The following is an 18,713-nucleotide window of genomic DNA, read 5'->3' as shown; positions in this document are numbered from 1 at the left end:
CCAACTACACAGGTCACTACCTTGTTGGCAACTCTAGTAAAGCAAAAGCAGACTTCGGTGACAGTAATCAAGAAGTCAGCTATGCTAACAGGTAAGGAATCAAGATGTCAATCATCTGCACTTGAGGTGTTTCCTAAATCCTTCTATTCTGTCCTTCCACCTCCAATGGTGGGATTCAGCTATATATATACTGACAGGTGAGTTTCATGAACAAAATGTTATTGTTATGATACAATAAAAGTTTGTTCATACTTACCTGGCAGATATATATAATTAAAGTACCCACCACCTCCCCTCAGGGGACAGTGGTATGAAAAATCTGAATAGAAAATGGGAATGATTCCTGATATCCGCCTCCCAGCGGCGGGAATGGGTACTAACCACCTGGCCGCCCACTGCGTGTGCCGGGAGTTTTGAAATTCTGTCGGACGTCGGAGAATACAGCTATATATATTATCTGCCAGGTAAGTATGAACAAACTTTATTGTATCATAACAATACATTTTTCAGCAGAAGACGAAGAAAGAAGCTCAAAGTAGGCAAGAACCCTTTCGAGGAGGACCTTCGTCTCGCTCTTCTTCCTCCAGAGGTTCGAGACCACCTAGAAGAGGAAGGACCTTCTCCCGGTCTATTAGGGCCAAGAAGTAGTTCGTGTGTCCTCCAGACAACTGTGGGTGCCAGACTTCTGAACTTTGCAGATGTCTGGGCACGAAAGGGGGCGGACAACTGGTCCTCGCGATCATCAAGAGGGGATACCTCATTCCCTTTATCTCGAGACCACCCTTGACCACCACTCCAAGGGCACTGGTGGCCAAATACAAAGACCCACTAATGAATCAAGCCCTCGCTCTAGCGGTAGAGCTGATGTTTAGAGAAAGAGGCAATAGAGATGGTTCAGGACCCTCTTTCAGCGGGGTTCTACAACCGTCTGTTCCTAGTTCCCAAGAACTCAGGAGGATGGAGACCGGTTCTGGACGTGAGCGCCCTGAATGTCTTTGTGAAGAAGAGGAAGTTCGCTATGGAGACGACGTCATCAATCTTAGCAGCTCTTCGTCCCGGGGACTGGATGGTGTCGCTGGACCTTCAGGACGCTTACTTCCATGTACCGATCCATCCTTCTTCTCGCAAATTTCTCAGATTCATGTGGGGAGGGAACGTTTTTCAGTTCAGGGCCCTATGCTTCGGCCTTTCCACGGCCCCCCAAGTATTCACAGGACTGATGAAGAACGTTGCCCAGTGGCTTCATCTCGAGGGAGTGAGGATTTCCCTCTACTTGGACGATGGCTTATCAGGCCAAAAAATCCAAGGAGAAATGTCTGGAGGACTTACGAGTGACGTTGGATCTAGCAGCTTCTCTGGGTTTGCTAGTGAATTTCGAGAAGTCACAGCTAATCCCCAGTCAAGAGCGTATCTATCTGGGGATTCTGATGGCTTCTCAGGTTTTTTTTTTTTTCGGGTGTATCCGTCCCCAGAGAGGATAACCCGAGGTTTGGAGAAGGTAGCAATCTTTCTAGAGAAAGATGTATGCACAGCGAGGGAGTGGATGAGTCTGTTGGGGACACTCTCCTCGCTGGAGCAATTCGTTTCTCTAGGAAGGTTGCACCTCAGACCCCTACAGTTTCTTCCTGACGAGGAACTGGGATCGGAAATCTCAAGGTCTGGACTTTGCGTTCAAGATTTCGCAAGAGATAAAAGGAGGATCTACGTTGGTGGCTAGACCTCTATTGTTCAAGGAAGGCCTTTCCTTGCAGGTTCGGAACCCCAACCTAGTGTTGTATGCAGACGCTTCGGACAAAGGTTGGGGAGCTACTCTCGGGTCGAGAGAAGTGTCAGGCACCTGGATGGGGGATCAGGTGTCCTGGCACATCAACAAGAAGGAGCTAACAGCGATTTGGTTAGCTCTCAAGACCTTCGAACCCCTCGTAAAAGGGAAATATGTTCAGATCAACTCCGACAACACTACAGCCCTGGCTTACATTCGGAAACAGGGGGGTACTCACTCTTTCTCCCTGTACGAGACAGCGAGATCGCTCCTCTTGTGGTCAGAGGAAAGGAACATAAGGCTTCTCACCAGGTTCGTACAGGGAGAAAGAAATGTCAGAGCGGATCTGCTAAGCAGAAGGAATCAAGTCCTTCCCTCAGAGTGGACTCTACAAGCGGACGTAGCCCAGGAGCTGTGGAGGACGTGGCAGGCCCCATCTCGATCTATTGCGACCTCCAGGAATGCGCGGATAGATCTATACTGCTCCCCTATTGCAGACCCAAGAGCAGTGGCAATAGATGCATTCCCTGATGGATTGGAGGAATCTGGATCTTTACGCGTTCCCGCCTTTCAAGATTATAGGGAAACGTTAAGGAAATTCGCAGCGTCAGAGGAGCAAGGATGACGTTGATAGCTCCGTTCTGGCCCGCCCACGACTGGTTCAGAGGTACTGAATGGCTGGTGGATGTCCCAGATCCCTACCTCCTAAGAGTCGATCTCGCTCAAACAGCCCCACTTCGACAGGTTTCACAAAACCTCCCCGCTCTCAGTCTGACTGATTCAGACTATCAAGAGTCTCGTCAGAGCTAAGGGCTTTTCGGCAAAGTCTGCAAGGGCTATTGCCAATGCACGTAGACCTTCCACATCTAGAGTCTACCAGTCGAAGTGGGATGTTTTTTCGATGCTGGTGCAGGACTCATAAAGTTTCCTCCTCCAGTACTCTGTGACTCAGATTGCAAGATTTCCTTATCTTCCTGAGGGAAAAAATGCGGGTTGGTTGTCTCCACCATCAAGGGATACAGGAGCATGCTTTCCTCAGTTTTTCGTCATAGAGGATTAAACATATCCCTGAGGACAAGGACCTCCATGATTTAATCAGATCGTTTGAAACGGTTAAAAGAACCTCCTCTTAGTGCCTAGCTGGAATCTAGATGTCGTGCTGCTCTTCCTGAGGTCCTCAAGGTTCGAACCTCCCCATGCTGCTTCGTTCAGAGACCTTTCGATGAAGACTCTTTTTCTCTGTGCGTTAGCGTCAGCGAAGAGGGTCAGCGAGCTGCAGGCTCTAGAAGGTGAGGTAGGTTTCCAATGGAGGCTCCGTGGTTTGCTCTTTTCTTCCGGCTTTCCCTAGCCAAGAATGAAAACCCTTCTTCGCCGTGGCCCAGGAGCTTTGAAAACAATCAAAAGCTTATCCTCCTTAGTTTGGGACAGAAATAGGAGAGATCTCTTTGCCCGGTGAGAAGCCTGAAATATTATCTTCAGAGGAAGAAAAGACTTGCTGCTAATGAGAGCATCTATGGTGCTCTGTAAGGGACCCCAGTAGGCCCTTATCTAAAAATGCACTCTCATTCTTTATCAGGAATATTATTAGAGAAGCACACTTCTTGCAATCAGCAACAGTTTAACCTTCTGAAAGTCAAAGGCCGCAACGAAGTACCGGGCCGCATCGGCACGTCCTTTGGCTTTCAAGAAAGAAATTTGTCATTTTACAAAACCTATGAAGGCCACTTTTTGGAGGTGTGAATCAGTCTTCTCTAATCACTACCTAAGGGACGTATCGATTACGTATGATAAGTGTTTTGGGCTAGGCCCTTACGTATCGGCGGATTCAGTGCTGGGGCAGGGAGCTGAAACACATCCTTTTTAATCCTTTTTCCCTGTTAGTTTTAAGTTTGAGTTTTTGGTTGTACGAAGGAGGTTGCAGAAGGCAGCTCCTTCTTTCGTATACTAATGTTAGTATTTGGTTAGGTTGATCGGTTGTGCTTGAGGCTCCTTGCAATTGGTAGTGATAGGCTCTGGCATGTAAGCGGGTTGATCCCCATTGACCAGATCCTGCTTGGATTCTGCCAAGTAAGTGGACTCAGTTCCCATTTGGTAGACCCGCCAAAGAGTTCTTCAGCCATAGGTCACGCCCTCGCTGAGACTCTTTAGGCAACGCAGACTAATAGACAGTAACTATCAAGTCTTCTGCCTAAATCAGGTAAGAACCAGAGGTTTATATTATGTATTCCTTTAACATGTGTTGTCCCCACTTTCTAAGTAAGTATGTGTCTCTTTCCCTCCACCAAGGGTGTCAATCAGCTAAGTATATATCTGGCAGGGAAGTTCATGTACAAAAATGATATTGTTAGTATACAATAAAGTTTTGTACATACAGTACTTACCTGGCAGATATATACGATTGATGGCCCGCCCAGCCTCCCCTCAGGAGACAGGTGGAAGAAAATAACCTGACAAGAAAGGGGGACTGGTTCTTACACCCGCCTCCCAGCGGCGGGTAAGGTAGATCACCTGACCTACCTGTAGCGTGTGCCGTGAGTTTTGAATTTTCTGTCGTGACGTCAGAGACCTAAGCTAAGTATATATCTGCCAGGTAAGTATGTACAAAACTTTATTGTATACTAACAATATCATTTTCATCTTCTGAATAATGATGGAAATAATAATTATACATTCACTAAAGGAAAAAGTCATAGAGTGAGAGCCCATCATTATTTAGAAGGTTCTGCAGTGCTCCATTATTTTCAACTAGCGGCTTAGTATTGCAATTTAGTAGTCCTCAGTAAATTGTTATGAGTACTGTAATGTAGTTTGACAAGACTGTAAGTGAACATATCTCCTGGTGCATAACTTCTCTTCATATGGAGTTGGTTAAATGGTTGTAAATTAAGCATGTTTTGTAGCTGAAAGTTAACAGTTGACTATGGGAAGTACTTTGCTGTCTAAGGTAGTTGATTTTGCCAGTCATCTAACCACTTTATTCAACATTTCACAGATAGAGCTGGAAGTTTTGGATGTTTTTTCACGTACGAGGAAACCTCCGGGGGAGCCTAACATCCTGCTGGAACTGTCAGAATCGACTCCAATAACCAAAGACAGCAGTTGTCCCGATGGAGAAAAGCGCCGTCGACAGATGGTGTCAAAAACTCGTTTATCTGTCAAGGTAATTTTGGATAAATGATACGTAGCGTACGTATTTGCACACAAAGTTGTTATGACTTGATGTTAAAAATATGAATCTCCTCGTTTTCCTTTTTCAGGTGTTGATTAACAGAAAGCTGGTAACCCAGACACCTTTAATAACAATTGGAAATGACTTCACTCTTCACATCAACCAGTCGTACCGAATGGGGCTGTCGTCGTTCCCTCAGGGCTTATCCTTGGAAATCGGGGAAGGCTCTGGTCTTAGGGAAAGTCAGGTTGCAGAGGTTTCTCTTCCCATACCAAGCAAATCCAGCTTTTACTGCAGCGACCAGTTTTCAACAATTGATTTTCTTGGCAACCAAGTAAGATTGCCTTTTATATTCAGACAATTTTAAGACAGCAATCTTAAATGGACTTTTGAAACATTTTTATGCTTTCGGTAAATGGAATTCATGTGAAAGTAGTACTGTTTCTTTGCAGTAGGGATAATTGTTATTTACTACTTACAGCAAGTCAGTTGTAGCCATACAGGCACCGGGTGTGGTCAGCAGAATTCAGAGTATGGTTCATCTTTTACCAAGGGTTCAGTTTGGTATCATTTGAGCTGGAAGAGTGAGGATGAAGCAGACACAGTTCTTCCTACAAGTCAGTCTTTGCAGCCAGTTGAACCTCATCCAACTTCAGTGGTGTGTATGAAAATTGCATTTCTATATAAACATTTGTTTACTTGTGCATAGTATAGAATCTATGGGTCACTTTCTACCAGATACACACATATGTAATTGTAATAACCACAATGCTTTCTTAACTTCTTGAATTCTTCTTTGGATAACCTTGTCTCCACTATCATGTATTTTCCTAAGAGTAACCCTTGCCTAGAGTACTGGAAGAAGGTATCTGTTGTTATGTGTTGTCTGCTGAGAATTTCCTAGTAACTGATCACTATCATTCACTTGACATTTTCATAACTGAGGAAGGTTTCTGTATGATTAGGTTTAAAGTGAGGTTGTCTTTATACAAGAGCTTCACAGAAGGCTGTAACTTTTAATCTTAGGTCAAACTAGCTACAGGCAGTCCCCGGGTTACGATGGGGGTTCCGTTCTTGAGAAGCGTTGTAACCCGAAAATTGTTGTAAGCCGGAACATCATAAAAAATCCTAAGAAAACCTTACTTTTATTGCTTTGGGTGCATTAAAAACTATGTAAACTGCATTCTTATTGCATTTTTCATCTAAAAAACCTTCACATATTGATTATTTTGCATTTTTAGTGTCATATTTCTTTTGCCAGATCAGCGTTGTAGGTGTCGTAACCCTGGAAATAATTTCTGATAAATATAATTGAAAAGCGCCTTAACCTCGGAACGTTGTAAGCCGAAGCCGTCATAACCCGGGGACTGCTTGTATTCACTTAAGCTCTCAATTATTAGTTTTTGTTTTTATAAGTTGGTTAAAATGATGTTGGTAGACAAAGATACTACACTTTCCTAAGAGGTTATTTCATCTGTCATCAAGTAGTATGCATTCATAAATACAAAATTCTATGATTTTTGTGCTAAACAGGATTTTTGAACTTTCCTCCTGTTGTTTCTTCTTATAATATCTCTACCGTTTTACAGGGTACTGACCACAAAAGGCCTCACACTAGAGAAGATGATTACAGTCACATTGATCCCAATGACCCAGGAAACTGCGAACTTCTAGCCCACCTACAGGTATTGCTACTTATTGTAGTCATGGGAAATAGTTTTTGTTCCGACACATAATACAAACCTGAGGTCCTTTACATATGGAATGTATGTACTTCAGCGCAGCTGGAACCGGTCGTAAGCTTTTGAACAAGGTGGTTCGGTAGTTAACTGCTTGTCTGATAGTCGGGAGTCCTGCCCGACTGGGAGGTAAACATTCACTTTGCTTTCGGCCGCTGACGGAGCAAGACGTGTGTTCGCTTCTCTGCCCGCCATTGTCGTTTGCTTTCGCCTTCGCTTGACGAAGTCTATTGGTGTGTATGGTATTTCTTTGGTAGTACTTGGAGTGATTGTAAGTACTTACAATTGTTCCCTTTTTTCATTTATTGTGTTTAATGGATGTCTTGTGCTGAAATGAGCAGCTACGTGACAGAGACCACCCCCCCCCCCCCCCAGTCAGCCACAGATTGTGCCCTGGCATGGAGGGCCGTAGGTGTGGGGCCTTCAGATCCCTAGAGGACGTTGACCCTCATGACCTTTGTACTCGGTGTCGAGGGCGAGAATGCTCTCGCACCGACACTTATGTAATTTGTGTATCTTGGTCGGAGGAGCAGTGGGAGCGATACGAGGGGAGGAGGAAAGAGCGTAAACCGGCCAAGGTGTCGTCGGAGGGCTCTCCAGCGACACCATTGGTTACGGACACGTCTTCCTCTTTCCGCTTCTTCGCTCGATCAGTCGAGTGTAGAAGAGGGGGCGCGGCACCCCGACGTTCAGTTGTACTTTGGGTCTTTCGTTCGCTTGGGGTGGGAACTCCCCTCCCCCTCCACTAACCCGACTCATGCCTCCTCAGGCATGCCTGCCGCTGTGGGTGGCGATCTCGAGCAGGTCTGGTACTCGCTTGGACTCCCAGGCGCACCGAGTATTCAGGGGCTGCTGTACCACTTGGCGGCACAGGGTTCCAGGCCGGTGACGCATGGGCCAGAGACATCAATAACAACAACGCTGTCGATGCCTGGTATTACGACCCTTGTGGGGCCGTGGTGCAAGTTCTTAAAGCACCAGGAAAGAGAGGGCAGTAATACAGTGTCCAATAAATAAAGGTCAATGGAGACGAAAACACAAGAGAAAACTTAACAATATTTATTACACAAAACAATAAAATAATCAACAGTCAGCCTTGTGACTATAGGACAAATATAAAGTCCTTAAATTAAATCCAGTAGGATTACCTAACCTCTAAAACTATATCCCTAAGATAGTAGTAAAATAACACTCGGAATAAATAAAGGGCCCAAACAACCTACCTATAACTAAATAAGGTTAGGAAGGAAGGAGTAGACATAAAGAAAGAAAACACTTAAATTCCTACCTAATATTATAAAGCTAAACTTAACATTAACACCCTAGGATAGGGGCATATAAAATGTTCTTATACGAGAACTTCAAAAATAATGAAACAACAGAAAAGCTCCTCATAGTTTATAGAGGGAACAAAGGGTTACACCCACACTTGTTGGCATCCAAAGGTGCTAGGCTGAGGGTCATAGCACTGGGGGAAGTCTGACACGGTATCACGGCAAGCTACCAGGTACGGCGTCACTCGTCAGGTCACCGCTAGTGGAGGGAGTTCTGGAGCACAGGTAGCAACAGGGGTATAATAATAATAGTGCCTCCCTGAAATAAATACCAAACAGATATTACCTGTTCACAGACTCCCTACATGCCTCCTCGGGCCACAATGCCCCCACAACTGCCGCACTGGTGAAGACGACGTCCTGGAGGATGCAGAGGTGCCCTTCCTGCGTCCACTCGGCCGGGAATAATTCCTCTGCGTCGTCCTGAGCCCGCAGGAAGTCCACACCTCACAAAAACACTAGCCTAGGGTAGGCTACAAAAGCTCAGAACGCCGTGGGTGGCACAGGAACTGAGCCCACAGCACAAAAGGTAATCCAGGTAATCCAATACGCAGCTTAAGTATGGGAGGCATGCAAGTCAGGCCCGTACTGACTAGAAGAGGAACCTTATCCTCCGAAGAAAACTTTTGTCTCCAAGGACGAACACAGTAAAATCAGGAGATGAAACTGCCAGGCAACACTCCAGAGTCCATGGCAGCTCTCACCAACACCAAAAAGAAACAATAGATGGAGTTAGGAGTGAACTTTTTACACATTCCAATGCCGGGGAGTAGGCCACTTAACGTCTTTAGCAACACAGCCTTGTCACAAGAAAAACCAAACTTAATCTTAAATAAATCAACAATTAAGAGAAAATCACAAGGCTGAGACTAAAACAAAATTAATGACAATTACGTTAATACCTGATACCTGGGTATGCCGCTCCTCCCCACCTGGTCTACACGCAGCATGTGGCGATGGTGACCCCTACAGCTGCGATCCAGGCCCCACTGCCGTGCTTGCCGAGGAAGGAGACGACCCCACCGCCTGGTTTAGCTGCCTTTGCCCCAGCCCCTGACTTTTGGTGCCCCAAGAGTTCCCCGCTCAACCTGCCACCAGTTCCTGTTGTCGCTGCCCCGGTTCGAGTTCTTGCCGTCTTTGCTCCAGCCCGTGGTGTTGCTGCTCCCACCGCAGGTCCCTCTGCACAGGTGCAGCTGGGCCGTGTTGCTTCGGCAACTGCCCCAGCTCCGTCCTGGATGGAGGACCTGACGGTGATCCTGAGGAAGCTGATGAAGAAGAAGAGGAAGATGTCGTCGTCTGCAGCCGCCTCTTCCCCTTCGACTTCCAAGGCCCCACAACCGAGGAAGAAGAAGGTGGCCTCCTCCCCTCCTAAGAAGTCTCGATCAGAGACCTCTAAGGGTCTGTCCCACTCCGGTGGGACAGTTGGGGCTTCCACTGGTCCTCCTGTTCCTTCGGGAACGGGGCCCGTCTCTCCCTCCGCAAGGAAGAAGAAGACGGGGACCGGAGGGGTATCGGCTACCACTGGTACCTCTTCTCCTGGCGCCAGAGGCTCTGCCTCGGCACCGGGAACCGTCTCGGCCGCTTATTCACGAGGGGTACCGAGTGTACGGTCACCCGCTGGTGACCGTGCAGCCAGGGTCCAGGCAGCTGAGCCTGCTCGCCGCCAGGACCCAGGCACGGAGCGGAAGACTGGTGACAGTGGCTCAGGCGACTCCCGCCAGACCGGCGATCGCTCTCGTGGCGATCCCCCAGTCCCTAGGGTTGACGCGACGGTCCCACCAGACCGTATGCAGGCTGAGGTGAGGAAGAGGTCACCCCCGGTCGCCATGCCCAGTCTCGGCTGGGCCAGGTACCGTGACGCGCTGTAAGGACGGGACACGCTCCCACCGCGACAGTGGACTCTACCGGTCTCCTGATTGTCGCTCCCACCAGGACCAGATGGATAGGTTGACAGGTAGCAGCTCTCCTGATGCTCGGGACCGTCGCTACCATTCTCAGTCCAGCGGTTCTCCCCAGGGAGACCGCGCGACTAGGCCTGCAGCTCGATCATCACCGCGGGTTGGCGATCGCCTGCTGGTGGGCAGGGAAGGAGCGTCAGGTCTGCCTGTCCTATCCCTTCAACCTCCTTGGGCTACACCGGGAGGAGCGAGGTGATTAGGAGCAACCGTGAGGAGTGCGCTTCTCATGGTCCCACCGCGAGGGCCTACGAACTTGGCACGGTCTTGGGACCGACCAGATCATACGCCCAAGTGGTTGAAAGAGACCAAGAGGGGTCTGCTGTGGTTCCTCCTGTAGAAGGAGGAGGATCTTGGGAAGTGTTCTCCCTGGATGGACTTGACGGTCCATCTCCCCTGGACGCGGTCACTCCTGAGATCCAGAGGTCGTTTGCTCCCTCCCTCCGAGCCTAAATCAAGGCTGGAGTCGTTCCGGGGGCCCAAGAAGGAACCCAGGACGACAGTGGGTCTGCCCCGATCAGCCTTGGCCGACAGTGTATTGGGCCAGGTGAACTCTCTTGTCTCCGGACAGGAGGGATCGCTTAGGTCTGGCAGGTTGACCAAGCTGCTTCCCCTTCCTCTTCCACGACAGAGGTGGTTCTACGTGCCATCGAAGGACCAGCTGCCACCCAAACAGGTTAACCCGGAGCTAGCTAGGCTAACCCCTGGGGTGTCTCTTCAACACCTGCTGGCTGAGAACCTCTGGTTCTCGCAGCATGAGGCAATGGCTTTGGAAGTGACTGCCATGACAGCATTCCAAGCAGTCTCCTGGCTGGACCTGTGGTCCCTCATGGTGTCCAGGGTCGCGGCCTCCTCAGGAAACATCACTCCCGAAGGAGACCCAGCTTTCGGGAGATTGTGTCAGTCTGGAGGTAGGGCTATCTCCTACCTGGCCCACCAGACAGCCAACCTGTGGGCCAACCTGGTTCTGAGACGTCGGGACGCAGTCCTCGCTCAAGTGTGTGAGGCAGGGTGTGAGGCAGCTTTGAGTCTGAGGAATGGACCGGTGCTGGATTCCTCCTCTCTCTTCCCTAGAGAGATGGTGGACGCTGCAGTGGAACAGCGGCGCACTGAGGACAGTGACCGCCTAGTCCACCAGGCAGTCTCAAAGGCAGTTGGGCAGCCTCGAGCCACTGCGGCCAAGCCTCGGAACTTGGCTAGCGCTTCCTCTACGGCTAAGATGACGTCCTCGTCGAGGCCGAGAGGAAAGACCCAGCCTTCGACTTCTACGGTAAGGAGTGACCATCAGCCCTCCTCCCAGTCCTCCTTCTCCAGAGGAGGATCCGGGAAGAAGTCAAAGAAGGGGAAACGCTAGGGACGGCGTTCCCCCTCACCTGCTGCTGGAAGTGGGGGGGTGCCTGGCGAGCTATTGGGCAACTTGGCAGCGCTATGGAGCCAAGACCTGGATAGTGGATGTCCTTCGGGAGGAATATCTACTACCCTTCGAATCGCGGCCACCCCTCACCTCCAACCCAGTTCATCTGCAGACGTACGTCCCCGGTTCAGCCAGGGACGTAGTGCTTCGGCAAGAGGTAGATGTCATGCTGAGCAAACGAGCTGTGGAGATCGTACGGGATCAGTCGCTGGGCTTCTACAGCCGACTTTTCCTGGTAGAGAAGTCATCGGGGGGCTGGCGCCCGGTGATAGATCTCTCTCCCCGTGAACCGATTCGTTCGCCAGACTCTGTTCACAATGGAAACAGCACGCTCTGTGCTCGATTCCATCAGGGAGAACAACTTCATGCTTTCTGTGGACCTGAAGGATGTGTATTTCCAGATACCCATCCACCAGTCCTCCAGGAAGTACCTCCGCTTCATCCTCGACGGGACAGTGTACCAATTCAGGGCACTTTGCTTCGGTCTCTCAACCCAACCGCCCCACAGGTGTTCAGGCTGGTGTCTACTTGGGCCCATTCGGTAGGGATATGTCTTCTGAGGTATCTCGATGATTGGTTGGTCCTGGCGAGCTTCCGCTTGCAGTTGCTACAGGACAGGGATCGACTCCTCAAATTCTGTCGTGATCTTGGGATCGTGGTGAACTTCGAGAAGTCAGATCTCAAGCCCAAGCAGAGGATGAAGTACCTGGGCATGCTGATCGACACGGTAGCAGGGCGAGTCTTCCCCGCAGACTCGCGGATCGGCAGGTTCAGGGAGGCAGCCGGACGGTTCCTGTCTTGATAGGAGCAGCCAGCTCAGCAGTGGCAGGTCGTGATCGGTCATTTGTCGTCTCTCGAGAAGTCAGTCCCTCATGGGCGTCTTCACCTGCGGTCTCTTCAGTGGAGGCTAAAGGAGTGTTGGTCACAGGCAAGCCGTACCTCCCCGTTCCTCTCACGGGGAGGGTGAGGCAGGACCTAGCCTGGTGGCTGGACGACAGGAACATAAGAGGAGTGCCTCTCCGCACTCCCCCCCCCCCCCGGAGATGCTGCTATTCTCAGATGAGTCGACTGAGGGATGGGGCGCACACCTGGAGGAGTTGCTGACTGCAGGAGTGTGGGACCATCACGACAAGCACCTTCACATCAATGTCGTGGAGCTCAAGGCAGCGTTCCTCGCTCTCCAAGAGTTCCGGGAACAGGTGATGGGACACTCAGTGGTGTTGATGAGCGACAACACCACAGTAGTGGAATACGTCAACAAATGGGGGCCTAGTGTCCCTCCCATTGCACCAGTTGACAATGCAGGTGCACGAGTGGGCCGTAGTTCACTCGGTAGAGCTGTTAGCCAGATACATTCCAGGCAAGAGGAACGTAGTGGCAGACAAGCTCAGCCGTCGGAATCAGGTGATAGGGACTGAATGGTCCCTTCACCCAGACGTGGCGGAAAGGCTCTTCGACCTGTGGGGGTGCCCACGCTTTCGACCTTTGGGGGCGTCCAGTCGTGGATCTGTTCGCCTCCTGGCATAACAGGAATCTCGGTTTTCTTCTCAGTTGTGCCGGACCCATGGGCAGCTGCAGAGGACGCTCTTCAACACCCGTGGGACAACCTCTTTGTCTACGCCTTTCCCCCGTTCTGTCTGATTGGTATCCGGACCTGCTGGCTCTTCTCGTCGAGGCACCAAGAGAGATTCCCCCCCCGGCACAACCTCCTGTGTCAACCACACGTGGAACGGTACCACCGAGCAGTTCAGTCTCTGTCTCTTCACAGCTGACTGTTATCCACCATCTCTTACGAGCGAGAGGCTTTTTTCGCCGAGCAGCAATAGAGATGGCTGGGTACCTCAGGCAGTCCTCTGCAGCAGTGTACCAGGGGAAGTGGTCCGTCTTCTGTGGTTGGTGTCGTGGACGGGGTCTCTCTCCACTCAGAGCCACTCTTCAGCAGGTAGCGGATTTCCTCGTCTTCCTTCGCCGAGAGAAGCTCCTCTCCGTCTCCGCAGTTAAAGGCTACAGAGCCGCCCTGGCCCTAGTCCTTAAGTTGCGGGGGAATGGACATTTCCACCTCCATGGAAATCTCCCTCCTGATGAAGAGCTTTGAGAGGTCTTGCCCACCCAGGGAACTCAGGCCCCTGGGGTGGGACATGACTCTCGTCCTTAGGAGTTTGACTCGAAGACCCTTCGAGCCACTCCGAGAGTCGTCAGACAGGGACCTGACCCTCAAGACCCTCTTCTTGCTGGCCCTGGCATTGGCGAAGAGAGTAGGGGAACTGCATGGTCTTTCTTTCAATGTAAAGCACACGAGGGGATGGGGATTGGTGACACTCTATTTCGTCCCAGACTTCGCAGCAAAGACTCAGAACCCTTCGGTCCCTGACAACCGGTTCGAATCATTCATGTTCCCCTCCCTAAAGGACTTCACCAACAACGATGCGGATGAGATGCTGCTTTGTCCTGTGAGGGCGCTACAGCACTATCTGAAGAGAACTCGCCACCTCAGGCCTAAGGGTCGACGCCTCTTTGTTAGCACCGGGGTTACCAAGAAGGAAGTGTCCAAAAACACTCTTTCTTTCTGGCTTCGTGAGGTGATCAGGAAGGCGTACGCTTAGGATAGGAGTGACAACTCCGGTACCCTTTGTCAGAGAGCCCACGAAGTCAGAGGTACTGGTCCAACCCTTGCGTTCCGCAAGAACTTCTCTATGGCACAGGTGCTGAAGGCAGGGGTTTGGGCCGACCAGACCACCTTCACATCTTTCTACCTTTGGGATATTGCCCACAGGTCCTTGGACACTTTTTCCTTGGGACCCATGGTGGCTGCTCAACAAGTTGTGTAGCTTACCCAGCTCCCTCGCCGGACAAGATAGCATCGCATCCTTGTGAGACTGCGTGAATGGAAGAGTGAATGAGCGTGTGACTGGCTTCTCTTCCTCCTCTTTTCTCCTCCTCTACCTGTGGGCAGAGGGTTGCGGTCATCACTACGCTGGACAGGAGCCCGATGCAGGTAAGCTACGTGACTGAGCTCCGTCCTATCCCTTTCATTAGGGATAGGAGTGGTTATCCTCCACTCCCCTAACAAGGGGGGGAGTGGACACCAACAAGAGACAAACCCAAGACCTTATATTTGGCTCTTGCGTAGGAACTAGTTCTTGCTTGCTATTCATAAGAGGCATGCTTGCCTCCCTCTTATGAATTTGGTCCAGAGGTCTGGCCACTGATCCTGCGGTGCACACCCCAATCAGTTGGGCAGAGGTTAGGATCCCTCCCTCTGCTCTTACGACCAGGGAGGGAACCAAGGTCGGATGAACACCAGTCTGTTCATAAGACTCAGATTCCACCCACCAATAAGTGAGTCTTCCATATGTAAAGGACCAAGGGTTTGTATTACGTGTCAGAACAAATCACAGTTTGTCATAATTGTATTTTTCCTAACTATACAAACCTGAGGTCCTTTACACATAGTCCCACCTCATGCCACCCCTTACTCTGTTCTTGGGCCTAAAGTAAAGTGAATGTTTACCTCCCAGTCGGGCGGGAGACTCCCAATTATTGGACAAGCAAGTTAAGTATCGAACCACCTTGTTCGAAAGCTTACGACCTGTTCAAGCTGCGCCGAAGTACATTCCATATGTAAAGGACCTCAGGTTTGTATAGTTAGGAAAAATACAATTTACGACAAATTGTGATATTTTTATCCATTACTGTTCTTTAGGAAAAATAATAATATTCATATTACAGTCATAATTTTTTTTAAGGTTTTTTAAAGATCAAGTACATTGATCTGTTTAGTTTTGATGTATGGTAGTCGTCTTAAGTACGAAATGCAGTAGTAATCCTGTAATATGTCTTCTTTGTTCCTTGAATTAATATTTGTGTCATCACCAACCCATTACGTATTTATATTTAGCCTTTTCTCATGCCACCACAGAATGATCCCAGATACGAAAGTCTTTCTTACAAAAAAAAATTACAGTGCACTATAGGCATTATTTCAGGTTATTCTTTCTTCCATCTTAATTTTCACCCTCTCCTAACATTTGATTCTTAGGGCATCTGCGAGGTTTTCCTCCTGTTACACCTTTCAATCCCGTAGGGGGATAGTACCATCAGTGGACCTCATGCAGTGCACTGTAGGCATTACATAAGGTTCTTTGCAGCGTGCCCTCGGCCCCTACCTGCAACCACATTCGTTCCTTTTACTGTACAGTTTTTAAATCTAAAATTATTGCTCTTTTGCTGTTTTCAGAAAACTTACTTTTTTCCAAATTAAATGCTTATTTCTCTCCAAGAAGACTAAACCAAATTCAATGAATCTCTTATAGAGTGTAGTATAGCTATATATCTTGATTTTGTCATTGGCAAATTCATTTATGAGGGAAACTTTCCTGTACATATCATTTTTGAACTGTTTAAACATTTTTTTTCAACTGCAAAAAAATAAACGTAGAGGTCGAATTTATAAATTTCCCCATGAGAGAATTTTCATTGTTAGTTGCAGAATGAGTGGTAAAAATTTGAAGCAAACCCCTCCTGTCATAAGGTAGAAAGAAGCATTTACTTTTTACAGGTAGTCCCTGGTTATCGGTGGATATCGGCAGGGGTTCCGTTCCCAGGGTGTGCCAATAAGCAAAATCTGCCGTTAACAGAAACTCGACAATTCATAGCGCCATAAATTGCCAATTTTAAGGCGCTAGACAAGCCCAATAAAACCGGATTGCTGACAACTCAGTCCCACTCCCTGTAATGGGGCTTTATGGCATCAGGGCTCACCTTAAAAAGAATTTTTTTCCAAAAACATTACTGTACTTTTAAATTAAAATTCCTCACTCCCAACCCAATTTTTTCACAATTTATAAACCAGATGACTTGACTAATGACAGTCATGACTGCCTTACCCCTCGTGTAAGAGGAACTGAATTTTATAGCACGTGAATTTAATGATTGTAAGTATTACTTGGTTTGCATGAAGAATTACTATTTTTTTTCATTTAATGCATTATATTCATCAGAATAAAGTGAAGAAATATCCATAATTTGTTGTACACAGAAATCTTCTGGTGGAATGGTGAAATCTGGCAATTACTTTGAGCTGGAGAGCTGTGAGGGGGATTTTTATTCTGACATAGAACTGGATACAAATGTCCGCTTTAGAGTTCTTCAGCTGCGAGACAAAGAGGAACCTGCTTTCAAGAATCTCCGCCTTGTCCCTCCATATGAATCCCAGATTCTTCGTAAGAGCTTAGAGGTAGTAATGCAATGATGATTTCGGTCTGCTGTCCTAGATAGATTTTTTAATGATTGTTCTTTAACATTTTATTGAATAGTTCATAGTCTAAAAAGTGATTATGTCGAGATATTGTAGATGCAAAATCTGATACCTATTGTGATTCCATCCTGTACTTAATAGTTGTAAGCATTAAAGTGAGCATAACTTTAATTTTGGAAGGCTTATGAAGAACAGAGCATTGTGGGAAGTGGACCAGTGGAATCGGCAGCGCCAGAATCCCACTTGTGGGGCATTGATCGCCGCTGGGAGAATGTGGAGAAGCTGTTAGCCTCTTTGCGAAGGCACATGCAACAGCGGTACATGCAGGCCAATCTGGCGTTCAAGCTGGAGGACTTGGTTCAGGAGGAAAGGATACCAGACATTGGGTGAGTTGTTCTGTACTTGAAATGATTCTAGGTTCGCTTATTTGTCTCTTCTTTTGTCTTTCTTTTTGCTTTAAATTGGTTTTACCTGCTCTGATTGGCCTTTTCTTGGCTAGCTGTCCAGTTTTTAAATGTTACCTTAATTTTTACATCCTTTAACGTGTAGCCTCATTACTAACAAATCGTTTGACCGAGCCTTGCAAGAATACACAAATGAGACTGGTTTCATTGAATTACTTTCCAGGGAAAATAACATTCACTGCCAATACTGTCATTTTTGTCTGCAAGTTGCCTGGAACATGGATTAAGAGCAAGTTCATACCTGCTCTCTGCTGTTGCCTCCTGAATTCAGGTGCATCAGTTTTGTTTTCTATCTCCTCATATTCATTTATTTATCATCTTTTCCTATAACTTGTCTCTTTCTGAAGGCTGACTTCCCCTTGGAATACTCTTGGGGTTTTGTCTGTTGACTTTGTCCTCAAGGGTTTTCAGGCGAAGGTTTAAAGAAATAGAAATGAAATTGTTGTCTGAAAAGTCTTGGATACCAAATCACAATTACAAAAAATTTATCCTTATTGTAATACTACTGTATGTGAAAAAAAACCAGTGTATGTAATGTTAATCCATCTTAATAAGTTCATAGACATGAGGAAATGTTCTTCATAAATATAAGTAAATGGCCTTCATCTCTACCTCAGAGTCCCAATAGGAGTTTAGTGCCGTCGGTGGACTGTAGCCATTACTTGATGTTCTCTGTAGTGTTCCTTTAGCCCCTAGCTGCAATGCTCTCATACATTTTACTAGACTGTGGATCCCCCTGTATTCATGTTCTCCAGATTCGTGGGCTCAAGCATTCGTGGATTTCTCTCTGGAACATTTCCCCCCCATTATTCGTGGAAAATTCGCCTATTCATGGTATTTTTCTATGAGAAATATTCACAAATTCATGCTTTTTTTAAATCAATTTCATCATATAATGCACTTTTTGTAATAAAACTTTTACAAAAACCAGGCATAAAATTTTTTAGTGATTTTTTCGTGAGTTTTAACTAACAAAATAGGAGGTTTTAAGCATTTTTATAGGGGTTCCAACTATTCACAAGTACTAACTATTCGCGGGGGCCGAGTCTGGTAAGCATCCCCTGCGAATATGAGGGGACCACTGTACTTCCATTCGTATTCTCTTTCTTCTATCTTTCTTTCCACCTTCTGCCAACAATTGTTTCTTAGTGCTAATGTGATGTTTTCCTCCTTTTACCCTTTAGAACCTTCTTAATCTCAGTTTCCGTTTTAGCGCCAAATGGTCTCACAGGTCCCAGCACTTGGCCCCTAGCCTAAATTTTATATTGTGTTCCATTGTATTCTATCTTTGCTGTTTATCAGAGCAACGGAGAAAACTACAAGAAGTGCAGAAAGGGAGGCTCCTGGAAAGTGGCTGTATGCACATGACTTAATTTTAATTGTGGAATCAAATGAAGAGGTTGTTAGCAGTGTTTATGAGAAGGAAAAGTAGAATAGGGAGGAGAGGATTGTACATTGTAAAAAAAAAAAAAAAAAAATTAACTGGAAGGGAAGGGAAGGAAAAAGTATGGTTCTAGTCTCAGCATACATATTCATTCACTTTCAGAGTGATCAGTTCAGCCTATACAAACCTTTGGCAGAAGTGTCTATGACTTGACTTGTCACTTTATAGTGATGGC

General features: G+C 47.5%; 1 protein-coding gene across 1 annotated transcript in view; it reads left to right on the top strand.

Moving 5' to 3' along the window:
* LOC135199034 (coiled-coil and C2 domain-containing protein 2A-like) overlaps positions 1-18,713 on the top strand; it is a 169,899-nt gene that overhangs the window by 97,620 nt on the left and 53,566 nt on the right. The window contains exons 11-16 of the mRNA XM_064226950.1: positions 4,755-4,922; positions 5,020-5,265; positions 5,413-5,589; positions 6,521-6,616; positions 16,412-16,609; positions 16,811-17,016. Coding sequence (XP_064083020.1) covers positions 4,755-4,922; positions 5,020-5,265; positions 5,413-5,589; positions 6,521-6,616; positions 16,412-16,609; positions 16,811-17,016 — 1,091 coding nt within the window. The remainder of the gene's footprint in view (positions 1-4,754; positions 4,923-5,019; positions 5,266-5,412; positions 5,590-6,520; positions 6,617-16,411; positions 16,610-16,810; positions 17,017-18,713) is intronic.

Source organism: Macrobrachium nipponense, chromosome 25 (genome assembly GCF_015104395.2).
Source record: "Macrobrachium nipponense isolate FS-2020 chromosome 25, ASM1510439v2, whole genome shotgun sequence".
In the NCBI taxonomy this organism is placed as follows: Eukaryota; Metazoa; Arthropoda; class Malacostraca; order Decapoda; family Palaemonidae; genus Macrobrachium; species Macrobrachium nipponense.
This window is presented reverse-complemented; position numbering and strand designations above follow the sequence as displayed.